Source organism: Triticum urartu, chromosome 3A (genome assembly GCF_056163025.1).
Source record: "Triticum urartu cultivar PI428250 chromosome 3A, HENAU_Tu73, whole genome shotgun sequence".
NCBI lineage: Eukaryota > Viridiplantae > Streptophyta > Magnoliopsida > Poales > Poaceae > Triticum > Triticum urartu.
In genome coordinates, this window is record NC_141875.1 from 364265401 (window position 1) to 364292038 (window position 26638).

Here is a 26638-nt window from a genome sequence, read left to right on the forward strand (position 1 = left end):
GTGTGTATTTCTAATCAAGCAACCAATTTCAAAAAGCAGGAAAAATATGTTCAAAATACTTAGTGATTGTCTTCGGAAAAAAATCTTAATGATTGGCTTTCCATTTGAGATACTGGTGTACTACCATGAGCCACAACTTATGCTACATATTACACAGGTGTTGATCATTGATCAACCCTAAAGTATTATTGTTGTTCAGATCAATGATAAAATTAATTACTTGACAACCCTATTCTCATAAAAAGCACTGAAAATCAGAGTGCACGATATCCCTTGAACATGATTTTCTTGGTATGAAGATCAATTAATCACAGGAAAAATTGTCATGCTGCAAACCTATATATAGATGTACCTCATTTAGTACTCCCTCCATTCCACAATGTAGTGCTTCCTCTATCCCCGTGCTTCAACTTTGACCGTAAATTTAACTACCAAGACCGATTGCAGCGGGAGCAAAAATTATATTAGTAAATTCGTATTCGAAAGAAGTTTTCAATTATATAATTTTTTCTCCCGCCGCAGTTGATCTCGTTGGTTAAATTTATGGTCAAAGTCGGACCTCGGAAAGCGTGGGCGCACTATATTTTGGAATGGAGGGAGTATCATAAACTGGGAAGGCTCTACTAATTAGAATGTACATACATGGACCCAAATTTCAGATGTGACATGACGAAACTGCATGCACCCAAGACTGAGAACTACAGAAAGAACTTCGAAGAAGCTATGAAGAGACATTTTTCAAGTATGGAGTTTTCTCAAAGCATAAATGAATGGAAGAAACACAGCAAGAGAGAAGCTGCAATGAACATCATTTTGGTTTCTACAGAATGCATTATATATTATATCACATATTCAAGAAATAACCATAAAAGATGTAAAACATTGTAGAAGATTACTCTCCGTCCAACCATCCTTCTAGTACACTTGCTCCCTTGTAGACATTAACACAAATACACCTTGGCATGAACAAAAAGTAGCACATCCACGGGGATTAAATCAATCAAGCTAATGCTGGAAAAAAATGAATCAAGCTAGCTCCATTAACAAAAAATAGAACTTGTCCTCCATTCAGTATATTTTGGTGTATAAATAAAATGCAAAGAGAGCATCAGGGTTGGGCTGAGCATACAGACCTTGCTGCGACTGGAGGCGATGGAGCTGAGCTGCTTCGTGATGCTTGCCATCCATTTACTGCTACAACCTGAGAGTGAGAAGGGAGGATAGCACATCCAAGAACTGCAGTAGGAAAAACTGACCGCCAACAGATAATAAAATTCAGACACTAAAAAAGGTGTATGTATTTTGCGAGAAATGGTTGGTATTAGAGCTAGGCAAATATTGCACGACAACTATTCTAACTGAAAGTATTTTGCAAGAAATGGTACTGCACAACAGAAGTCGAACATGCAACTGTCTGCTCTTAGATTTCAACACATTTTAAAGTGCACTTATTCAGAAAAGCATGCAAATAATAGCCTGTATATATAGAGCAACACCACCTCAGTTTCTATAACTTCAGTAATAAGGTTCTTCTTTATTCATAGATGTACATGTAAACTTGTACAATCAACGGAAAAATACATGTGATAGTAGGTAGAACTACTGTTCTAATAATCTCTCATAGTCACGTGCTCGTGCTATGAAATATATATTTCTCAGAAACTAATAATTGTCTCTGAAAGTAAGGAAATACAACAGCTGGAACCTGCTATGTACAATGGCATGAACCCACTTGCATGCTGCTACAGTGCATGTACTTCCTCTGAAATTAGATGTAGAGCACACTAAATTTCTCGCAAACTTCTAATTATCTCTATAAATAAGGATATGCAGCTCCTCGATGTCGATCATGAGCTTGTAGAAGAGCCTCCCATCCCTGTCCTACAAACACATTAATGGAACAATTAACTGAAATGCATGCTAAATCTGCCTTAGAAGAAGATGGACGCATGACTCGAGAGGGAGCTGACCTGAAGACCCATGAGCATATAGCGTGTGATGCGTTCTGTAGCAGCCGCTTCTCCCGACACTCTTGGGGGGGGGGGGGGGGGGGGGGGTGGGGGGCGACCGGAAGCGCCAGGCCTCACAGAGCACAAGGAAGATTCCATGGAGCACAAGGAAGTCATAGTAAGTTTAGCAGATGGTTCTACATGAACAATTGTGCCTAACAACCTTGATGTATTAAATATGCTTGTTGTGTAGAGCTCAATTGCCTCATCCATGAAGTTCATGCCAAACAAGGGTTAAGGCACAGTCCATTTTACACTGCATCCTATTTCCTATGGAGGGCCTCCTGATAGTAAAGCTCTCTTTCAACATATTTCCAAGCTGCAATCCACCAGTAGCACGCTAAGCCTCATTGCATAAGCAGACATATCACAAAAGGAACATGTCAAGAAAAAGAATTGTGCTTGGGATGGAACACACGTATAACCTTCGATGACTTATCATCAACACTATAAGAGGAAACATGTCATCAAACTTTGTAGCGGAAACCATAAACATGGTAATAAGAGAATAACTAAGTTAATAAAGAGAAAAATGAATGCGGAAACAATATATGGTGCATGGTTGAGGAAAGTCCTTTCCCTCAATTAATGGTGAAGTCAAATCTCTTGGAAGAACACAAAATTAGGAGTATAGCAACATAGTTTCTGGATAAAACTGATTTTCTTTTACCTACAGCCGTCAAAACATTACATCAAACACTTGGTGGGCGTTGGAACAGTCAACTTGCAGGGCAGTGGGCAGTTGCGTCCAGACTCCAGACGATGCTCGATCCATGGCGAGTCCCTCCATGTTGAGCTCCCAGCGCAGGGGCAGTAGAAAGCCACCGAAAGAGGTGGGAGAGGCATGGTGTCACGGCCTCACGGGACTGGCCATGGTCTTCAGTGCCCTTGTTCTCGTCCAACATGTGGAGGTCCACCGGCTGTAGCAGGGACATGGGACATGGAGTGATGTAGGCACATACAGGAGATACCGGCGGAAGGTGCAGAGCGCCGGCGACAGTACCGTCCAGTCCCATGGCTGGCCACCGCGCCGTGCAACCAAGGGTTGACCGTCATCTCTGTCGCGAGAGCAGCATGGAGCACATCAGTGGAGTGGTAGAAGAGGTTAGAAGGAGCAGAGGAGGTAGGGGGATCCACGGTCATGGCAGCTCCTCACCTTGGCACACTCCAGCCAAGGCGGCCTGACGCGTAAGGACCCTCGAGCCGTCGGGGCAGGCGACGCCTGGGGAGCATAGCCACGGTGCAGACTACCGTCGGCAACATCACAGCGGAGCACACGGATGTGGAAGATGAGTGCGTGTGGGTTTCGAGCGGGACGCGGGCAAAGAGGAGACGGAGAAGGGAACGGGAGCTCGGCTGTGGAGCGGGGAGGAACGTGAGGCAGAGCGAAGGAGAGTATTTATAGTCTTGTTCGGGGGTGCCGTGGTGGCCTTACATCGACGAGGTCTCTCTCGAAGCGAGTAGGGCTAGCAATTTCAGCAGCCACCGACTATACGGACGTAACAAACCAAACGCACCCAGAAGCGCACCCTGCCAGCTCCCCCACAAATTAACGCGTCACTACCCTATTGGCCCGAATTTTACTGATAGGAAAAAGTCAAAAAAAAAACCTGGTAAACTAAACCTGGCCAGGTTTAGTATATGTATAATTAATGTTTACTTCACTTTTTTCCACTGCTGGTGGAACCGTTCTTTCCTGTGAATATGCTACTGCCTTTCTTTTATTAATAAAGAAAATATGATGTGAGGTGAGCCCTGCAGTTTTCATGGTCAAAAAAGATAGTGTGTTTTTTCACTCATATCAGTCTGAATGTTGTCCGTATTAAAATATGCAAAACATCTTATATTTGTGAACGGAGGGATTACCTGGCAGGCTAGGGGTCACCTAGACCTTAAAATTATAGACAAAATTTCACACGAGACATCAAAACAGCTTTTGAGATTACATAATGGATGGAACAAATAGAGTTTCTCTCTTATTTCTACAAGACGACCAAAAACAGAAAATGACATACAACATCACAGGGCAATTGACATTTCTTTACATGAACATATATATCCTAGTAATGTCTTAGATACTTGTGGTAGCATCCCACAGCCTAAGAAGTCCATTCCGGCCACCACTGCATATTCTTTTCCTATCCAGGTCCGATGCTATACATCTCACCTGTCACAAGGAAAATTGAGGATTTAGAATGGACGACCATTTGTTCAACCATGAATGTTAACATGGCATCTTGGACATACTACAAACTTATAATGATGCTTACAAAAAAGGTGATTTTATGACGTGCCTTGGAACATCATATGCATATAGTATGACTATCTACAGTCATGCTTGGGAACAATTGGTCCAGTCGTACATTAATCAAACACATAGTTGTGCCAGGAACATCACGGAGCAGACGTCAAGTATGAATAGTAATTGTTTATCAAAAGATAAGTATGAACAAAATACAGATGTGGTACAAAGCATCCTTGCTAAAAGCAGGCAGCTTTGCTTGTTACGTACAAAGAAGTTAACAAAAGTGGGGGAAGGTATCTATCATCTATGTGTTGAATTTCTAGTGTGTGATTGTTACGTGCCTACTCCATTGCCCTACTTGCTATCATGCTATGACCACGATAGAAATCAATACAGGCCTCTCATTGATCAATATTGCAAACATGCTAGGAAGGAATGAATTAAACAAAGCAATGAGATGTATTACCACTGCAGACGTTTTCTGGGGAGTTCTATAAAGCTGCCATCCTGCAACTTTTGATCCTGTATTTGAGAAACTTCCGAATCGTTCTTGTGGTCGATGGAAAAGAGACATAGAATTATCAGCAGCACCAATTCCAAGCCAGTGATCACCAGCACTAATGGACAGAACCGATGCCGAGTGAAGCGTCAGATTCTTAACACATTTTATGCCTCCTACAATAAAAATGAAATGCCCTGAGTTCCATTCACCAGTTTCTGCCACATTAACATTATATTTATTTTTCCCTATACAAGTGTTTGTTCATAAAATAATAATATAAATTTGAAACCATAAAATGATGAAATGAGGCTACCATCAACAGATCAGTTAAAGGTAAGAGGAGCGGCTCGTAAATTATAAAGATTGAACATATAACTTGACACAGTAGTCTATCTTTCTTTTCTTCCTTTTTTGGTAAATTTTCATGTTGTTATGGTGTCCAAGCCAAAAGGGTTCCACATATCCAATAAGTATGCGGGTTCCAGTAGATATGCAGCCACAGGTACTAAAAGGTCCACAATACACTGATTGGTGCTAAGTGCTCATTACGAAAACTACTAACATGTCATCGAAGTCAATGACACATTGCATTGATGCTAAACTGCAAACTAGACATGCTGAATAACTTGTTCAGTCAATCATACAGTGCATAGGACTGCCGCCGCTAATAACACGGAACTATTTCCAATTTTATGTAACTTTGCATCCACCATCACATGGGTAATTACTGGAACAATGTGGATCAGTCATTAAGCAAACTCGTGCTGTAACACAGCTCAGTATCCTCTAGTGATAAATGCTATGTGTCCCTTTTGTACAAATAATGCAAACACATTAACTTTCCTAAATAAGGTACAAAAAAGTAAATACAGAAAAACAGATGAAGCAATTTTCACAATCCATAATGCATCACCTTCGTTTTCCCAAAAACGTATAAGCCCGTCAGAGGAACCTGGCATATTAATTAAGGATCAGATACATGTGACATGGAGAGAATTCTTTAATCGTGAATAGACACTCGATATGATTTGGCAGACCTCCCACCTAACTTTAAAAACAAGCAATGGGTCACATACCAGTGATAATTCCTTTATCCGAAGGTGAGTATTCAACACAAAGTACGGGACCAGCATGGCATGCTAATACAGCATCACATGTTCCCCGTGTAAGAGACCACACCCTAGCTGTCCAATCATCACTCCCAGTTATTATCGTTTCCCCAGTCATCCTCATTGATCTATAATTAACCAAAATTTGTGTCAGCATCTGTAAATTACTGGTCGAAATCGCCAGCGCAGGAGAATGTGAATGCTCAACAGTCCAACAGAGGCATTACCTTATCCACTTTGTATGCCCTTGAAGCTTGAACATCTGCTTACTTGAACGAATATCCCAGACATGCGCCACCCTGATGAAATGACCTTTCAGATTAGAATGGAACAAAAGTTGTTCAAGTAAATATTAGTTTAAAGCACTAAAAACATTTCCAAGTTAAAAAAAGTACATACACATCTCTCCCAGCAGCTGCCAGAATTCCAGTCGAGTCATCGTATTCCATACAGAGAACTGCACTTTGACAACGACCCACAGTAGCAACACAAGTATCAGTCCGGACATCCCACATCTTCACCGTGCCATCATGAGATGCAGTAAGAACACGTTCTCCTGAGAGCATCCGCACAGAAGTGACCTATATCAATGTCAATTGTGCATGAACATGCTTAGTAAGGGTTAGATATGGAGACAATGATATGTAAGTTACTACTATTGATGAAGAAGCTAACCGGTGCATCATGGTCCTTCAGTTCTTCCAGAAGCTTAAAAGCTTGCTTATCCCAGACTATGACAGATTGATCATCACCTCCAGAAACTATTTTGCCACGATCTGAACTAATAGCCCGAACTGTCCTGCAAGAATTTAAGTGGACAGCAGTTAATCTAGACTGAATTTGAGTAGCCAAATCAGCATGGCAAGTTAAAGACCCTGAATACTTTACGATGCTGCTAGAAAGACAAAAAACCAATCAAAAGTACTTGAAGGTCTATGACTAGTCTGTTGATAACCACTACTGCGAACGCATCAGCCATAGACCACAAAAGACCTTACAACACTTTACAATTAATGTTACTGTTGTCCTATGATTCTCAACAACTTTATGGATGAGAGCACGAACAACACTCCTCCCAGAACCAATGCATGAATATTCTTTTTTCGTCGTACGAAAACAAGTGTAGAACTGATCCAATGCTCGGCCAAAAGGAAAAGGAAAAAAAGGCTATCACATTCCTTGGTTGAACTTTAGACATAAAGGAACCATGCTTGAAAGGGCAGATATAGGGTATGCAACTATTACATGCAACCCCATGCCCATGCATTTGCAAGATGGTTCAAGTTGCGTTATGCAAAAGACTCTCCAAATAACAGTAACAATGATACATGCTTGAACATGTATACTGAGAAAAGTCAACTGTATGCTTGCATTATACAGTGTCTCGGATGAGCAATTGTAATTAGTTAGTCAGATTACTATACACCCAACTATGATACTCCCTCCATCCCAAAATAAGTGCCGCTGACTTGGTACAACTTTAGTACAAAGTTGTACTAAATCAGCGACACTTATTTTGGGGCGGAGGGAGTAGGATATAAAATTAAGTTTAAATGCAATGTTCACACAGCTGACAGTTCCATTGAGTAATGTGGATGACATTTTCTACCTGGTATGCCCTCTAAGTGTTGCTCGAAGTTCGGAACCACGCAAACTTGGATCCCAAACTTTTACCTGCATGCAAAATCACTGTATCAATCACTATCCACACTAAGGACACACATACGCACAATTGTTCATGAAGAGATTTCATTGTAATGCAGCATAGCTATAAGCACTGACCAATAAGGTGAAGATAATGAACAAGCACTGCGCAGATGTTACTGAAACCCTCAACTAGTAAGAAGCACTTAGCAATCCCCAACAAAGTAATTTAGAGTAGAACAACCACTGTATTGCAAAACTTACAAAATCATGGGCTACAAAGATAGATGTACGTATTTTTGCAAGAGTTTGCAGAAGCACAAATGATGTTACCCAACATAGTACACGTAATACCAACCGATTACAAGCAATCCTGCACAATGTTGATTGTTCAAGTATGGCTACAAGATAAGGAATAATCCAATTTTAATCTGGCTTTCGATTCTTTTCTGGAAACTGGATGTGAACTGAGTGAGCAGTGGGCCATAACCAGCCAGTTCACATTTTCGAACACAATTACAAGCCACTAGCAGGCGTTATACATTTCGATATTGATCCTTTGTAGCGTGATCCTCTGGACACCAAAAAAAGTAGATCGCACAGAAGCCTTACTATGTAAGGAAAAAAAAATGCACCCAAGCTCATATGATCCCGCGTGAACAGGAAAATCATAAAAATAGTAAAAAAAAACTGAATTTTAGAGCATCCAGCCAAACCCTCAAAAGTGCTAACTCCTCAAAATATACCCTTTTTAGGAGTTGAGCCACACCTAGCCGAACCCTCAGTCGGTTTAACTCAAAAATTAGGCTGAGGTCGGCGCCTAAGATTCGAACGGCCGAAGCAACTTCTCAGCAAAAAACCCTCTCATATGCATCCACATCGCTCGACTACCTACACCCGGGCGCCGTCTCCGCCAATTTCCTTTCCTCCGCTGGCCAGCACGCACGCTCGCCGACACCCCCACCGACCTCTCGGGCCATGTTTGATTAGCTCGCCGGCGGCGCCACAACCGGAATCGCCACATATCTTCACCGTCACCACCGCACTCTAGTGAACGAAGAAGGCCACCGCCGAGCTTGGGTTCGTCCAAATCGGAACCGGTGGACGACCGAGATGCCGCTGAGCACCCGCGGATGAGCTAGGTAGCGCCGGATTCGCGGCCACGCCAACCAGAGTATGGCCGCAGCGAGCTTGGCCGGCGACGGGCAAGCACGGCTTGGAGGAGAGTCTTGTTCCTCGGAGCCTGCAGACCATCACCCAGCCCCCACTGTCCACCCGCAAACCTAGCTGTCACCTCCTCCACCCGCAAAGTGTTCGACAAATTGCCTAGGTGCGTTTTTTTGGCCTTTTGATTGTGTTTTATTGTTTTTGCAATCAAAATCAACATCGAATATTCCAAAGTGTAGATGAAGAGGTTAAGGGAGATATTCTTCGACGACTCTTCGTCGGAGGAGGAAAAAGACGATGATTTTGAAATGGCCATTGTCGTGATCGTTTGTGATACTTTCAGCGACCAAGACTAGGATCACAGTTCTGCCGCTTGTACATCAATCGCGATAGATCAGAAGGCCATGCCAAGCTTATGAAGGATTACTTTGCACCCAATTCAACCTATCGAGAGAAATATTTTCGCTGGCGATTTCGGATGCACCGAAGTCTCTTCCTCACCATTGCAAAAGTTGTTGAGGAGCATGATCCATGGTTTACACTTAGGAGAAGTGCATTGGGAGAGATAAGTGCAACTGTGCAAGCCCATTGATGAAGTATGTCGTGGCTGTTCGAGTGCTTGCCTATGGGTATTCAGCTGACACCATTGATGACTATGTCCGCATTGGGAAAGATACAATCCTAGAAGCCGTTCGAAGATACACACAAGCTGTCATTGAGATTTATGGACCGGTGTACTTGAGGGCACCCAATGATGAAGACACCGAGAAACTCTTGGGTTTGAGTGAAGAATGAGGATGGCCAGGGATGCTTTGATCAATTGATTTCATGCACTAGACATGGAAGAATTGTCCTACAGGGTGGAAAGGTAACTACAAAGGGCATTCCAAAGATCCAACCATCATTCTTGAGACAGCTGCATCAGAGGACTCTAAATTTGGATACTCCTCCAAAAGAATACATGAATTTCATGCAACTTATTTCATTGCATCAACCATCATCCAAATGAAGTATCAGGAACCGTTTTCATTTAACTCCTCAAAATTGAGGAGTTAAGGTTTGAGGGGGCCTTTGGAGGCTAAATTTTAGGGGTTCGACTAGAAATTCCCTTAGGCATCAACCTGCTCATGTCTTCTAACTGCATGCAAAATTTCACGATGAAAGGACATCTGCAGTTCCCTGCACAAACAAAACAAAAATAGGTACCCTAGCAAAGGCTTTTTGGAGCACCCATGTTTTTTCCTGCACAGGGCACCACAGATGTCCTTCGACACAAAAATTTGCATGCAGTTATAAGACATTATCATGTTCGATGCCTAAAACTTTCAGATTTAATGATATTTTTACTATTTGTTTTGAGTTTACTGTTCATGTGAGATCATATGAGCTCGGGTGCAGAAACGTGGTATGCATCTCTACAAAGACAAGTATTGAGAATATCAGTTTTTCTCAACAAAAAACATGACTAAAACCATATCTGGTATTTCGAAAGCATCCTGATTAACGTTTGTGTTCCTAACTTGCCTGGTAGGTTCTAATTTTCATGATAATGTCATAATGCACTTGCTTTTTCCTTGAAAAAGTTTCTCCACTTTAGATTGGTAAAAATTGGAGAGGTCATCATACTAAAACCATATACTCTGGCCCATGATTCGCTACTGGTGTGGTTAGTACCAGAATTTAACAATTACGCTAAAGCAACGATTGCAAATAAAATAATTATGACAGCATAAAGCTAACCGTGCAATCCGTGCTTCCACTGATGAAAAATCCAGCATCTTCACGATCACCAACAAGGTCCCACACCTCTTTTCTTGTGACACAATGAAGTGCAGTAATGGCAGCTGTGTGTCCTCTAAGGATCCTCATATTTGTTTGAGTTTTCTTCTGCGCAGCAGCTAGGTCTGTTTTGCCCGCAGTAGCACCAGCCTTTGTATCACCTGAGATTATCCAAGTCATATTAGGGACATATGGAGATGTCAAGATAATATATTCTCCATTTAGGTCCTCAAAGGAGGAAAGGTGGGCCTAGCTTAAACTTACTGGCTCGATTGAAGGAGCTAGCTCTTAAGCTTCTGTCCCTACTGAACATACTGTGCACCCAACTTCGGCCTAACACGGATGCCTCAGCAGGTTGTTCGCTTTCATCAGATATATCAAGCGCACGAGGGGAAGCCATGCTATATGATGGCGGTGGTTGGCCTTTTCCTATAGGGACCCCCCAATAGCCAACACGAAGTTGTTGCAGATGTGTGAGCAATGCTCTAAGTTTGATCTGAGGGAAGTTCAAAATAATTATTAAGAAAATACATTTCACAGCGGGCATTTATCAAGACACTGTCATGTTCTAGTTTGACTTACAAGCTGCTTATAACCTAAGTTGTTTCTCTCTGCTATTTTCTCGATCATATTCCAAGAATCGATATCAGGTAGTCCCAATCCAGCCTACATTATAGACAAAATAGAAAGTCAGGATAGTAAAATTTGATTGCTCGACAGTGAATACAAGACGTAACCTGCTAAGTACCATGTGAGTTGCCATGACAATGAGCTGTGCAGTAACTAATGTTACATAATTTGTTGACCTGCGGAAACAGAAAAATAAACAAGAGATAAGATCATTAGATAACAAGTATAAATATTGGAATTTTCTTATTGTATTGATCGGTGCTACCATTATCACATCCATGGAATGCGCCTTGAGCCATGTGCACATTATCTCAGTGTACATTGATTGCAATAGGTTGAGAGAATGTGCAGAAACCTCAAGCACTCACTGGTTGAGATAGTGGGAGCACCCACCCATACAAGTAAAAGGAGTTTCTCCCCACAGTAGATGCATTGGTACTTTGTTTGTCCCAATTTTTTGTAAATACTGGAATTTGTCTAGTAAAGAACAGATGAACGTTGACATCGACACGTAATATTTTCCACATTTTATTTCAATCAACTTAATGCGATTTTATAAATCTGCTATATCAGTTACATGGTTTTTCTAGTCTAGAAGATACGCGGAGGCATAAAAAGGAAAAATTACAGTTATATTGCACATACTGCACAACCATGTAAATGTAAGATATTCCTTACTGTTCATATTTTAAACCTGCATCAAGAATTTCTGTCTAATCATATGTTGCAAACTAATACATGATGTAAAGGCATATACATAACTAATTCAGAAACTTACTTGTTCGAACAGTTTTCCATCAAATATTCAAAGTAGCCATCCCAGAAGCTGCCAAAGAAAAACAATCATGTATACTATTCATACCATAGATGGACGCTACAACAACTCTAACCCTAGATGGACACTGAATGACTAAAATTACACATGGTAATGAACCTATTAGAAACACAAATGATCACATGGCAATAAACCTAAACAAACAGAAGAAAGGAGAATGGATCTCCCATCTATTAAGAAGGGTGTGATCCACCTGATAAACTTAGAACTTACTCTGGAGACTGTGATCCACACAGGCCGATGAGTAATCATGCTGCTGGCGATAGACAATGTTTGTTTGAATTTCATGTAACTTATTTTGATTCTCCTCACTTTTCAGGATTGCCTTTTTTTTTTTACTTATGAGAACCTACACGCTATTTGTCAATTGAAGCCCCAAAGTTATATTTTAGTCCACACACACACACCCTCAGCTTATTTCAAAACAAAGCTGCAATGACATGACAGGCACACACACACGCTTAGCTTATTTCAAAACAAAGCTGCATGGCATGACAAGCTAATGTGCTGTTCACGGTCGACGTAGCAACACTTTTAGATTAGACAATGACATGGCATATGGATTGCACCTTTGGAAACTAATCTTAACTTAAGAACGAATTATCTCATGCTAGTAACGACATACTGAAGCTCCTCCCAGACTGATAGGGATAACAGATGACGCTGGACATAGTCTTGAACATTGTTTGGGTCCTTCCTGTACATTTCAGCAGAAACTTCAAGAGCATCTCTAATGGTTGACACATCATCGCGAGAGCTAGCAAGAGTTATAGCCGTTTTAAGCTGCATGAAGAGAGAATGATGAGATTCTTTGCAAGAATCGACACAACAGAGAAAAGAAGATAAGCATATTGATAGATCTGCATGTACACACACAAAATGCAAGCTTCATAAACTTGTAAAGAAAGAAGCTAGGCGTAACTTCCATAGTAGTGAAGTGATAATTAATTGGGTACGATTTCTACTGAAAACATCGGCACAAATATAGCATTATAATTTTATAAGCTTATAAAGGCAGTACCCACCACCACCTGATACAGAAGTCAAATTTTCATAGCAATTAAATTATAAGTGATGAGTTAGCACAACTAGTTTGCCCACATACCTACATCTTAGTGACCAGCTAAATATCATGGCAATCACCGCCTTGAACATGAAAAACTGTTTGCAAGAACCAGTACTTATACCATGCAGAATGTGGGGCTATGGAATAAGAAATAAGACTCACCAGTTCTTTTACAGCAATAAACTGCTCATCAGTCAAGCGGCATTGCCAACCCTATAAGGTAGAAAAGTTACTTATGAAGTGGATCAGAAAGTAGCAAGGTATGCACTATGTAGTTATAAGATTCAGATTACAGAATGAATGTGCTCTCTGATGCATTCAACAAAGCCACTCCCTCCGATGCCTTCTGCATCAGACTCAATCAAGGCTGCAAAAAGGCAACAGAAATCATGTTGGGCAAGTAAGACATATATAGATAAATGTGTTACACAATGACAGAATATAGTATAAACTGAAACTTCAAGATACCAAGAATGGTTCCATATTCGAATGATGAAAGGGGATCCTCAGTTGCCCCAAGTCTCAGAAGACGAAGCCATAGTCCCTGAAGATAAAACATGCAAATAACTTTAGCATAAGATGCTTAGTAGGGAATTTTTAGGCTAAAATTCTCTATTAGGAGAGGAGTTTGCTAGAGGCTGGGCAAGGCGAGTTTCCTGTCATTGTGGTCATAGGTCAATTGGTGAGGATGACTCTTGATCTCGCAGTTGACGGATGCAGTGCTCATACTGTAAATACTTGTATTTTAGTTGTTCACGCTATCTTAGTGTTTTCTTCTTAATGAAAATGGCACGCCTCCTTTCTCTCAAAAAAAGTGATGCACTTCCTTTCTCTCAGAAAAAAATGACACTCCCAGGCATGTGTGAGAAACAAAGTTTGCAGCGCAGAGTTCAAAATGAAACAACCTGAACAACACTGCTTTAAATTGCAGACTAATGGTTCTATCGCGATTTTGGGCCTCAAAATGTTATATTTATGGCATTCCAGCTTTAGTGGTAACTAGCACAAATGCCCGTGCGTTGCAACGGGGCATACATATTCTATTGCACAATATCAATTTTGTGTGACATATCTTTAGGATACATATTCTATGATTCGATATCAATTGTGTGTATCACATATATTTTTGACTATCACATACATCAGGTGACAATGCCGGCCTTTTTTACTGTTGAATTACTCCTTCCTCCACCCTACATATATGTCTCTGTGTTCTGCATCATCTTAGAACGACTCTCTTTCTCTACCGCGCGATCTTTCGATGACTCTCTAAAAAAGTTTATGTTAGCTGGGGTTGCTCGTCTTGATTGGATATTGAACGATGGAGGTTACCTCATGTTGTAAGAAATGTTTAAATTTACATTATTTCAGTTTTGTTTTTGTCCGAGGGTGGTTGGTAAATGTGTCTACCGGGTAACAATCTCGAAAAACCGTCTGTGTATTGTAGTAGTACCAAGGCAGAGTACCAAGGCACATCTACAATAGCTTTATGAGATAGCTTAAGCAAATATTGAATACAAAATAAAATTTGACAATCACTTTAATGGAAAACTTTACAACAATGCACTGGCCCTTTAGAAATGTAGATATTTCCTCATACCTGGTGTAGAGTATACAAAGTTCATACATTAAAACATAGGTTTCTACATAAATTATCAAATATATACATTCACGTAATGACACGCACGAAAAAATATATACAATAGAGCAGGGGTGATCGATTGTCTTTTCAACTAAGGGAAAATGAGATAGCAAAAAGATAGATTTCCAAACTATGATTTTAGGCATGGAATAATATTACTATTCATCAGATAAAATAACATTTCATAGGATAATATAAAATCACAATAATTAGCCAAATCTGTAAGTAAGAAGTGTTCTGATGTTGTACAGATTTTTAATAATTGAAAATCATATTCAGCAGCAAACTTGTGTGCCTATAATTCCATGCTTGTTCATTTTATAAGTTGTGGGATAAAATATCCCATGTGTAGTACCGAAGCCCACACCGGTGTACTTTTTCAATTAACCTCGCTGTCATAGTATTGTTTATTTGATGTAAAAAAAACGATGCGAGACTAACTAATTTAGAAAGGCCGCTGTTTTCCTAACACAATCGTAAGCCAGTTCAGTTGGCTTTGTCCTTCCCGCAGAAATAACTATTTTTTGCTTCAGACCAGGCCCAATATCGGTCCATGTGCAGGACAGAGGGTCCATAAGTTTGTTGATATTAAGTAGTGGCCAACTCTATTTTCCATCACAATTGAGAGCTAGCTCAATTGGCCTTGGGCCTTGTTGCAAGGCCGGAGCTCTGGGGTTCGACTCCCACCCGGCTCCTTTTCCTTTTTTTCTATTTCGCACGCTGTACGACTCCCACCCGGCCGCTTTTCCTTTTTTTCTATTTCGTACGCTGTACGCGCGAACGACTGGCAAAAATCCAGTGCAGATGACGGACGAAAAAATTAACGGGCAATACAAAAGGACCCCATGACGAAAAAAAGTGGAGAAACAATCCTTCCTCTAATATTAGGTAGAGATACTGAAAATTCACACAAAACAGAGGCGGCTGCACACTTGCTACTTTCAGGCACGGCCATGGCTAGGCTTTTGGCTCAGAAAGGATTTAAATGACATCAAGACTCTTAGCGCTTGTTTGATTGGTCACTGGGTTTGCCTCACTTTTCCACACTCCATGTTAGCTAAGTTTGACTGAGGTAGGCATGTTTTTGGTTCGCAGCCACATATTAGGCAATATCCATTTCTAAAGTTGGGGTCCCACTCCATAGAATCAGAGTGTTGTGCGAGAGGGCCGCTGCCCCATCCCGAATTGACATAAATGAACAGGTTCGACGTTGTTGTAATTGATTACACTTTTTGTTAGCAACTGAGTTGCAGGGGCAAATGATGGTGTAGGGGTTATAGGGCCCCAGGCCGGATCATAGCCTGGCACGGCTGACCGGGCCCGCATCGATAAGCCAGGCGGGAATAATTTGGTGAGGCTGACCCTGCGCATGTCGCCAAGATCCAGGAGGGATCAGCCCGCGAGGCTTATCCTGCCATGCCGTCAAGTCGAGGTGTGAGGTTGATCCCGCCCCACGTCACCAAGATCCAGGCATGACCACCCCAGCAAGGCTGACCCCGCTCAGAGCATGGTTAATAGTATAGCCAACTGCTGGCTATATAATGTTCCCATGTCATATATAGTCATCATTTATAGTCACTCATACAACAAGGTTAGCTAGCCTTAGGAGAGTGGCAAGAAATAGAAGGATGGTGGAAAATTATGATTTGATGCCATATCTTTTGGGAGAGCTCACGACCAAATAAGCCTATCGTCATTTCTTCTTAGGGGCTGTTGGTTTTGAGCCATGGGAAGAAATTTGGAAACTTGGGCTCCACCTCGTTGCAAATTTTTCATTTGGCTGGCCTCTCTAAATCGATGTTGACTGCTGATCGATTGGCTCGTCGAGGTCTCACCCGGAAAAATGCACGCTCTGTGACCAGGAGGAGGAAACCATACAACACTTGCTCAGTGCATGCATGTTCTCTAGAGAAGTTTGGTTCTCTGTGCTATCCTTGGTTGGGTTACAACAGCACACTCCAGGGCCAACTGATTGGTGGCGCCAAGCAAGGCAGCAAGTGGTTGGACAACCTTGCAAGGGTTTCCATTCTTTGGTCGTGTTGGTAGCTTGGTGGATTTGGAAGCATAGGAATGGATGTGTCTTTGAGTGTGTGTGTGTGTGGGGGGGGGGGGGGGGGGGGGGGGTGGGGGGGGTTCTGGCCATAGGTTTCTTGCTTTCTTTCTCAGTGATCCTTTGTATTTAAACTCTTCCTATTGGGCTTGTATGAGTCTTACTAGACTCCTTTCTTTCTTAATATAATGATGCGCACCTCTCCTGCGCATTTGAGGACAAAAAAATGATGATCAAAACAATCAACTCACAACCTAAGGGTCTAAAAAAATTCAGCTGAATAATTTCCCTACCGCTATTCAGGATTATTACTTCGCACTTCCGAGTAAGAGTTCTAAGTTGCAATTCCAACTTGGATACAATCCTCTTTATTTTACTGTTTCTTGTAATTTTCACAGTAATTTAGTTGAAGACTGGTACTCCTTCCATTTCGCTATTTGTCCACAGCCCACCAAGCGCACAGAACAAGACACTGAATCTAAGAATGATAAATACCCATGCATACCCCTATAAAATGACATGCTAGAACCTCTTAACTTCTTCCGAGTCATAGAGTGAAAAATTACAGTTGCTACACTTTTGATTCCCTGAAATGACATATTTTGCACAGAGACACCCAGCACCATGAAAAGTTTAGTTTATCGCAACTAGCAATACGTACATGGTAATAAGTAGTAGTACTCTACAGAAATCTAAGTTGTTATAGATTTTTACAAACTACAATGCATGCTATTGACTATGTTTTCAATAAAATATACCAGCAAATGATTGTGCAAGATAAATCCAACAGATTATTTTCAAATAGCCAGTCATATACTTTCGCAGATATATGTTAGTATCAAAAGGTTGATCAGGCAGATCCCACTGCAATCAATATTTAGGGATCGTATATAACTGGTTTAAAAACATGGCATCCAATAACTTCCACCATACTTTAGATCATCCTCAGTACCATTCTTTATGAGCAATACCACAAAACCATGATAATCACAATTTAGAACATGGTAAAATATAAATGAGAGCAGTGAGAATGATCAGATAATTACCTGGAGCTTTACTTTTATATCCAGAACCATCCTTTCTCTCTCAGCCTGTATAGACCAAAACGAAGATCGTTATTATTTTAAGAAAAGAAAAGCTACTGTGGCATGCATGTACAGAAACAATGGTAGGGATTATTTACATAGCAGTATGCATGACTTACCGCCCTCTCTCTGGGACTCAGACTTTCTGCCTTTGGACCCCCACTGATTCGGACAGCGGGAGAGCTGAAAACAGATGTCAGTTGATATTGCAGTTATAGACTTATAGTTACTGGAAAAGGTTAACGGTGAAAAAACTTGCAGGCCTGTCATCATACCTTGGTACTTGCTTACTAGCTCCACCAACTAATGCTAGAATTGATTTACGCTTTTCTTCTTGTTCTTCTGTTCTTGCATTTGCTGGAAAGCTTTTATAACAGTGCCTATTGCCTGGTTCTGCAGATGCGTTTATGGCTAATTACCTTTCCAAATATAATGGAAGTGCAGCACTAAACAGATACCCCACAACCCAGGCATTACAAGTCAAAATGAACCTCGACATGGAGAAAATACAACAGTTACATGGTTCCTTCAGTTAAAGTGTTTGAACAGTTTTGGTAAAGAGCTCAAGTTGTTTACAATCAATTCCTACACCGTAGTGTATTAGACCCAATAAAAAATGCACGGTCATCTACACAATCCTAAATAATTGTGTTCCTGAGGTCATCTGATGCTAACATACATAGGGTTTGAACTGTTAGAAACAGTGATTAAGTGTGACAATAAGATGGAGAGAACAAGTGTTAGGCAAAAAATAAAATGTAGATGAGTACCTGAACCTTCGATCTCAGAATCAGCTATTGTTATGATCTCAGGATCAGCAACATGAGAAGGAAAGATGGCCAGAGGGCTTTGTCCTCTCCCAGTTGCATCCTGCAGCTTATCAAGAAGGTTATTGGTGAATTCTTCTGCGTTGTTGCATCTTTCCAGATAATCCAAGAATCCCTGAGTCTCTATAAACTGCATAATCTGCCAAACAAGCATCAAATTTATAGTTTGTTAAGGATATGACCAAGCTAGCTATGCGACGGTGTTAAAATGCAAACACATGATTTAAGGTTAGGGTACACTTTAGTTAACTGTGTGTATGCTTGCCCTACCTGGCTACAAAGGATATAACACCGAAGTGTATTATAACCAGCAATACTCACTTTAAATTAGAAGAGCTGTCGCGTTACAAAATAGGTAAGCTATTGTGAGCAACAAATAGAAGTCAGGAAGCATCAGTGGAAAATCAGAAATACTGAGTTAAATCAGTAGGATTAATAAGGTTAAGAACAATTATCAATCACCAAAGCACTTGGGAGACGTTTGGTTCGACCAATTTGTATCGTTATCTGATTACACCGCATGCTGATACCATTAATCACGTTTGGTTGGGCCGGCCCATAAACGAATACGGGGTAAACAGATTACGCCTTAAGTCTCGGTCGTTTCTGCCCATCCCAGACCGGGAACAGATCCCGTTACCGCTTCGCCTCCGGTGACGGTTCCATGGATCGATCCCGCCCCCCCTAGATCCCCTTCGCCCTGATTCTTCTACGTCAAATCGAACGGCACAGGTGGTGGCGATGGAAAGCCGATCTCGGCGGCACCATGCGAGGAACAGCACAATGGCGGCTGCCACCATGCGAGGAGCAGCAACAATGGCGGGGGCCGCAGACCCCCTTGCCGATCCCCTTCTATACTCACGGTGCTGCTTCTTCTTCAGGCCCCATGTTATTCTTCTCCCGTGTTTTCCTCCGCTCTCTAGTTGTCCTTCATCTCCCCTCCAGTTTTCAGTTGTATTCAGGTTTTATTGCATAAACAAACGTTGTGAAGTAAATCGATACCCTTACCCAAAAAGGATTTCCCCCCGCTTTATATATAAAGCAACCATAACCGATTACAATCATCGCAAACAACTCAACACCACACAACACACCCAAGGCCGGATACAAAAGGTAAAGGAACAGCCACAAAGCTAAGCTCGGCGAAAGTAGGCCTACAAGACAGCGCCTTCAAGAAGGGGAACGACAGCGGAGCGCCATCGCCGCCGGATCCAAAGGATCATGGTTTTCACCTAGACACGGCAACGCCTTCAAGAAGGAGACGACGCCCACGGACGCCGATGTCGTCGGCCCAACCGAAGCCGAGTAGGGGATCTCCCCTGGCACGCACGCTCCACCTTCGAAACGCCTCCGATTGCCGAAGCACCGGCTACCACACCGCCCGAACGGCCATAGCGACCAGCCCACACCTGAGTCACGCACCCCGCCCACAAGCAGCACGACTACCACCACCGAGGCCACCGCCCCGGCATCCAAGACCCCCCACAACCACCACGACGGCTAATGGACGCCACCGACCGATGAGAGGTAGAAGGCACCTCCTTCCACCCCAAAACTGACCCTTTGGCGGGAAGGCGGCCCAGCCGGCCAGATCCAGGCAGGGAAGGGTCGCCGGCAGCCGCCGGCCTCATCCTCGCCACAGCCACCGCACCGCTCTGCTGGGGACATGGACCACCGAGACATCGGCACGGCCAAGAAGCCCCCTGCCTCCCTCCCCGGTTCTCCCCCACCACCACCGGCCAGCCACCGGCACCCCCGCCGAGCAGCCAACATCCACCAGTCGGCCGCCACCGTCCGCCACAACCGCCGACCGATGAGCAGAGGAGAGAGGGTCAAGCCCGCCTCGAACAAAGCCGCCGCAGCCTGCGCCGCCCGCGGGGCAGATCCAGTCAAAGCCGCCGCCGCCACCCCCCGCCACGCATCCGCCCTGCACCACGTGCGTCCGGCCCTCCAAGCCCGGGTAGCCGCTCCGCAACACCGCCGCCGAGCACAGCCGTGCGTCGCCACGCACCGAATCCGCGCCGCGCCACCACCCGGGAGCGCCCGCCCGCGCCAAGCCCCCACGAGCGAGAGAAAGAGCCCCGCCGCCGCCAACACCAGGCGGCGCGGACAAGTAGCGGTAAGGGGGAGGGGAGGGAGAGGGAACACTCGCGGCGGCTAGGGTTATCCACTCGGTCGCTCGCGGGAGCGACGCGAGGGTAGGGAGGAGAGCTGTCTCGTCAGCGAGGCCGTACCTCAATCGATACCCTTACTGATTAGAATCAAACAAAATAGCAGCTGAATCAGTTACGCCCCTTCTCCACTATAACCTCATACCAGTCCTGTTGCCGTTACCATTGTGTGAACCAAACACCTCCTTGGTAACTAGTTAATCAGATGAAATCTAAGTAAACTCTGATTTTTGGAATATGTCAACCCCATATATGCAGATAAGACTAATGACGGATGTTGAACGGATCAACAACAAAGGAACCAAGGGACCAAATTTCAGGACTCGAGTGACAGATGTAACTTTGCATACATGTTGACAAAGCCCATCTAGCAATAGGTTTGATCTGTGTGGAATGGCACATAACTCTTGTATAAATATAAGTATGCAAATGCGTCTATGGAATACGGTGCACAGTTGTTATTTGTGAGCAGCTATTTCCTCTGTCTCGCAAAAGGGGATTCATTAGTTACTTTACAAATTAATGAACCATAATACAGCATGAACAGACTTCCATGTTCTCTCGTGATCGTTGTATATAGTACACGCCGTCAATGGAAAGTAGCTTATGTGCCATATAGCTCCATTTATATTAAGGCCAATTCCTGAATGTATAAGAATAGTGTATACTTAAAAACATCCTTATACATGGAAAAGCTTTCAGAGGCAAATCATTCGCTGAAATGACAGATTAAATATTGGAATAGTTCATTGGACTCAAGTTCATAGACAGGTCTTATGTGACCTAAGTTTATGAGGGCATTATTTTGGTCCCTAAACTTCAGAGGTAAGCCCAAGTCAGATATTCTGAGCACTGGCAGCTGGGTCAAACAGAAACTTAATAAATATACCACTCTTTTAACAGAATGGAGAACATTTTTACTCGCTTCCAAACTTGAGAGACCAATAGTACCACTGAGAAGTTTAGTGTTCAAAATAGACGCAAACTAAGTTGGGGAACCAAAAGATACTTTAACAGATTCAACTTTTCGTTCCATGATATACAAAGATGTAAAGTGCCAATGAATTGTAAGCATACCATCGACATGGACTCGACAGGCTGATTAGTTACTCGAGACCGTTTTTTAAGGAATGCTTGAGCATTGAAACCGGTTGGTAAAGCATTATCCTGACAAGCAAACCTCTTGAGTTACCACCAAAGAACGTAGTAGACAAATAGTAGTCACAAAACTTACTAGAGTGATGACTTACAATGAAGTTACGGTAACCACTCATAATCTGTGCAAAGAATCTCAAGAATATCAGCCTGCAAAAAAAAAAAGATCAACTAATAAAATAGCTCCCATGATGCCCACTGGAGAACAAATAATCCTAAACATAGATCATGACTGAAGACCCAGAATAGTCTTCGGGGTTAATTCAGGATCAATCCATGCAACAAAGAATCATAAACTCCCTATCTGATTAGTGTCAAGCATATTTTCTTTTTCTCTCAGTTTCCAATTATTTACCATGCTCAGAATGGTAAGATACAGAATAGTCTGCATGAACTGAGTCTGAGCCTGTTCTCATGTAAATATACTTGTGCAGGCAGCCAGGCACTATAATTTATCTATTCATATTGTTGTCTAAGCCACTAGGCCTACTTTCAGTGGAATGCTGCTACCATTATAAGCCTACTTTCAGTGGAGTGCTAGCACAAACATCCTATTAATTAGCAATTGCGCACAGATACAAAGTAAACATTAACATGTAGCACAGAATTACCTGAGCTGAAAATCATGATCTTGCCCCCATGATTTTGCCGCGGTCCTTAAAGAATAGTCACCCATACTGCCAAGATTGATTTTCATGTAATCAATTGCCACAACATTGGGCTGTAGTAGTTTCAATATCTCACCACGCAAGAAACTATGTTCGCTTTCGGGTATAGGAGGAATGTCTTCAGTGGTTGTTATCCGATTGTATTCGAGATCAACCACCACTACCTGCAATTGCATGCATTGCCATTATCACAGCATCATGATGCATCATAATGGTAAAGTTTGAGAAAACAAACAAGGAAAACGCAAGTTTGCATTGGTTGGCCAAAGTAACAAAAACTTGGGGCAATAGTGAGACATCATTCTCATAAAATGCATTCAATATATGCAATATAAGAAGTTCTACATCTAAGCGCATGGTGTATAGAATAAATAAATGCAATTCAACTTCTCTTGTTAAGGCTAGGTACGGGTACTCTTGAACATTGTTCGTTTACAAATCAGTGTGTTATTCTCATGGAAATTATTCACACGCCCAGAAGCAATCCTGACTTCTCAGAGTTCAGACTATGATGAGGAACAATAGATGAGGGAAAAAACAGATGCCAGATCTGTTTGACTACTTCTAGATACTTCCACTCTAGTGTAGTATTTCTTTTTTTTCTTTTCTTTACCCTACCTGATGTCTCTAGAGTTCTCTAGTTATAGGTAGCTGTGAGTAGAGAGGTGAATCCTAAATAATGTTTTCTAGAGTGTTCCAGCTATAAGTAGAAGTATGTGAAGGCTTCCCAAAGCCCTATAAATAGAGGTCCTCACCTCTACTTTGGAACCCAGACTATGTACTCACTACCTATAATAGAACTTGTTGTTCTTATCTAAGATCTTGGAGTAGATCTTGTGCTCTAAGAGTTCTGGATTGAACTCTTGCTGCCATATCGGCCTACATTCGTCTCTAGAGCAAGCTGCAGCAAGCAATGGAGCAATTGGAGAAGAGGATGGATACTGCAGAACAACAAATCAAAGAGCTGCGTGAAGATCTTAATCGGAGATTTGAGCAACTGGTTGAGATGATAAGAAAGGGTGTCCCCCTGCTACCAATGAAGGAGATTCATCTAAAGAAGAAGAAGATGTTCATCAAAGAAGGAGAGGTAATCTTGGAGCAAGACCACCACAACGTGCTGTTCAACGTGCTTCAAGAAGGCCAATTTATGTTGAAGCTTCTGAAGGTGAGGAGTATGATGATGCCCTTGAAGAACCAGATCTCTACGCATATCGGAGAGTACCCAAGCCTACATATGCAAGAGATACATACAAGGTGAAAGCTGAGATCCCAACTTTTAATGGAAATGTTGATATTGAAGGGTGCCTAGATTGCTTATATGAAGTGGAGACTTTCTTTGAGGTCATGGAGGTTCCGGAAGATCGTAGAGTTCCCTTGGTCGCATACAAGCTGAAAGGAGGAGCCCGTGCATGGTGGCATCGCGTTCAAGAAGAGCGCAGGCTGAGAGGAGAACCTCATGTGAGAACTTGGCAGCAAATGAAAAGTCTCTTGAAAGGGGGATTTTTGCCCGCTGATTATGACCAGATCCTATTTATCCAATTTCAAAATTGTGCTCAAGGAAATAGGAATGTTTCAGATTACACGGAGGAGTTTCTAAGGCTACAAGTGAGGTGCAACCTTGCTGAAACTGAAGATCAACAAGTTGCAAGGTACATCAATGGTCCCAACGATGCTATTCAAGATCGATTGATGATGCAACAAATCTGGTCCATTGATCAAGCACAAGCTCTAGCCTTAAAAGCCGAGAGGTTTATGAGGACAAGAAAGGCAACTAAGGCTCCATATCCTCATGTCGAAGGCTCGTCTAGGAGTCAGCCTAATAGAGCGGAAGAAAAGACCACTCCACTAAAGGCAAAACGACCCATCCAGAAGCAAACTAGAGGCAAGGTTAAGTCCAATGAAGGCCCAAAATGCTATAAATGTGGTGAAGACGGACACATATCCAGCGGTTGCCCACTAAGGAAATTTGTTAACACAACTATCCATGATGGTGAAGGCAATGAGGAAGAATACGAATCTGAAGATGTGGAGGGACAAGAGGTTTGTCAAGAAGAAGGTGAAGAAGTGGTATGTGTGATTCAGCGTCTCCTATGTTCCACACCACAACCTGACGACACACAACGAAAGAAAATATTTGAGAGCAAATGTACAGTGAATGGCAAGGTATGCAAATTAGTGATTGATAGTTGCAGTTGCGAGAATCTTATCTCCCAGAAGTTGGTGAACCATTTAAAGCTTGATACTCATGATCATCCAAACCCCTACACTATTGGGTGGATCAAGAAAGAGTGAATATGAAGATCACCAAACAATGCAACCTGCCACTTTCTTTGGGCAAGCATTATCGCTCAAATGTGTTGTGTGACGTAGTTGATATGGACGCTAGCCATGTTCTTCTTGGGAGACCTTGGCAATTTGATGTGGATACTACACACAAGGGCAAGGAAAATTCTTACTCTTTTATTTGGAACAAGAGAAAGATCATTATTTTACCAAACAAAACTTAAGGTAATACCTCTAAGGAGGGGAAAACTATATTAACTATCTCCCATTCCTCTCATGAGTTTATGGAAAACTTGAAGGAGGCAGATTTGTGTGCTGCACTTGTTGTAAAAGGAGAAGAGCACCTGACTGTTGAAATTCGAGCAAAGGTACGTGGTTTATTGGCAGAATTTCAGAACATACTTGGAGAGCCACAAGGCCTGCCACCGATGAAAGGAATTCAACATAGAATTGACTTAATTCCGGGAGCAAGTCTTCCTAATCTTCCACATTATCGAATGAGCCCAAAGGAGCATGATATATTGAAGGAGAAAGTGGAGGAATTGCTACAAAAGGGGCACATTCAAGAAAGTATTAGCCCATGTGCTGTACCAGCCCTACTCGCGCCAAAGAAAGATATCTTGGCGCATGTGTACGGACAGTAGAGCCATTAACAAGATCACCGTAAGGTATAGACTCCCGATTCCCCGTCTGGATGATATGTTGGATCAGCTTAGCGGAGCAAGAGTGTTCAGAAAGCTAGATTTAAGGAGTGGATATCATCTAATCTGTATCAGACTCGGGGATGAATAGAAAACCGCCTTCAAGACAAAGGAAGGGTTGTTTGAATGGCTAGTCATGCCATTTGGACTCTCAAATGCACCAAGTACCTTTATGTGATTAATGAATCAAGTCCTTTGACCCTTCTTATCCCACTTTGTTGTGGTCTATTTCGATGACATCTCGATCTATAGCAAGGATGAGGATGAACACTTTGATCACATTCGAAAGGTGCTAGAAGTACTAAGGGAAAATGAGCTCTACGTCAACTTGAAGAAATGTGTTTTCCTGCAAACACAACTTCTTTTCCTAGGATTCGTCATAACATGTGACGGTATTCGTGTTGATGATTCTAAGGTTGAAGCAATCCGAGAATGGCCAACTACGAAGACCATTTCTGAGGTAAGAAGTTTTCATGGCCTTGCAACTTTCTATAGGCGATTTGTGAAGAATTTCAGCACTGTCATGGCACCAATTACCGAGTGTTTGAAGAAAGGAAAGTTCCAATGGACAGAATGTTATGTGGCTGCTAGAAGGAGGGCGCGAGAGGGCCGGCCGGGGGCCTTTTTGCCCACGGCCGGGCAAGAGGGAAGGGATTTCCTTCTTAATTCTTGCTTGATTAGATTGATACATCTCCTCCCCTTATATAGAGAGGTTTACTTGACTCCCAAGCAAGCGACCCTTATCTCTAATTAACCCTAAGACTAACGGACTATACCGCCAGCCCAGGCCCATTAGGCCCATTATGTACTCTAACACTACACCCCACCTGGACATGCAGCTTGTCCTCGAGCTGCAACCTAACCAACTTATAACCATGACTCGACGCAACACAAACCTAACACCTAAAAACAAGCCTTTTACATCTCGGCTTGTTTTATTACTCTCAACCTGAAATGGACTAGGACGCTTTATTTTGGACCCCTGAACATAAAGTGGACACCATCCGCACGTCGGACATGCACATGTACAGCCGCCTGGATCCCATGGACACCATCTGGACAAAAGGAGT

At 42.5% G+C, this 26638-nt stretch overlaps 2 protein-coding genes across 2 annotated transcripts in view; both read right to left on the reverse strand.

Annotated features, from left to right (window-relative positions):
* Positions 1-1514: 1514 nt before the first annotated feature.
* LOC147979717 (uncharacterized) lies at positions 1515-3789 on the reverse strand. The gene is made up of 4 exons (XM_087547131.1): positions 3166-3789; positions 3013-3067; positions 1971-2929; positions 1515-1881 (listed from the first exon to the last, which is right to left on the reverse strand). The coding sequence occupies exons 1-3, from the start codon at positions 3270-3272 to the stop codon at positions 2729-2731; spliced, it is 363 nt and encodes a 120-aa protein (XP_087403257.1). The 5' UTR covers positions 3273-3789; the 3' UTR covers positions 1515-1881; positions 1971-2728.
* A 139-nt stretch (positions 3790-3928) lies between these two features.
* The window catches only part of SCD1 (stomatal cytokinesis defective / SCD1 protein (SCD1)), a 29671-nt gene continuing 6961 nt past the window's right edge, over positions 3929-26638 (reverse strand). The window contains exons 8-31 of the mRNA XM_048707354.2: positions 22528-22748; positions 22012-22066; positions 21839-21928; positions 18534-18729; positions 18039-18156; positions 17883-17946; positions 17725-17769; positions 13455-13530; positions 13280-13353; positions 13149-13199; positions 12546-12703; positions 11864-11911; positions 11204-11261; positions 11038-11121; positions 10720-10951; positions 10417-10616; positions 7475-7539; positions 6541-6664; positions 6265-6446; positions 6093-6164; positions 5833-5993; positions 5670-5708; positions 4721-4929; positions 3929-4176 (exon numbers count right to left, since the gene is read on the reverse strand). Coding sequence (XP_048563311.1) covers positions 4081-4176; positions 4721-4929; positions 5670-5708; positions 5833-5993; positions 6093-6164; positions 6265-6446; positions 6541-6664; positions 7475-7539; positions 10417-10616; positions 10720-10951; positions 11038-11121; positions 11204-11261; positions 11864-11911; positions 12546-12703; positions 13149-13199; positions 13280-13353; positions 13455-13530; positions 17725-17769; positions 17883-17946; positions 18039-18156; positions 18534-18729; positions 21839-21928; positions 22012-22066; positions 22528-22748 — 2718 coding nt within the window. The 3' untranslated portion in view covers positions 3929-4080. The remainder of the gene's footprint in view (positions 4177-4720; positions 4930-5669; positions 5709-5832; positions 5994-6092; positions 6165-6264; positions 6447-6540; positions 6665-7474; positions 7540-10416; positions 10617-10719; positions 10952-11037; positions 11122-11203; positions 11262-11863; positions 11912-12545; positions 12704-13148; positions 13200-13279; positions 13354-13454; positions 13531-17724; positions 17770-17882; positions 17947-18038; positions 18157-18533; positions 18730-21838; positions 21929-22011; positions 22067-22527; positions 22749-26638) is intronic.

Excerpts from the sequence above, each read along its gene's own strand:
- LOC147979717 (XM_087547131.1), bottom strand. The coding sequence starts at position 3,272 with ATGTTGCCGACGGTAGTCTGCACCGTGGCTATGCTCCCCAGGCGTCGC. Across the intron at positions 3,068-3,165 it reads CTTGGCTGGAGTGTGCCAAG|AGATGACGGTCAACCCTTGG; the intron begins GTGAGGAGCTGC and ends CTCTCGCGACAG. Across the intron at positions 2,930-3,012 it reads GCCAGCCATGGGACTGGACG|CCGGTGGACCTCCACATGTT; the intron begins GTACTGTCGCCG and ends TCCCTGCTACAG.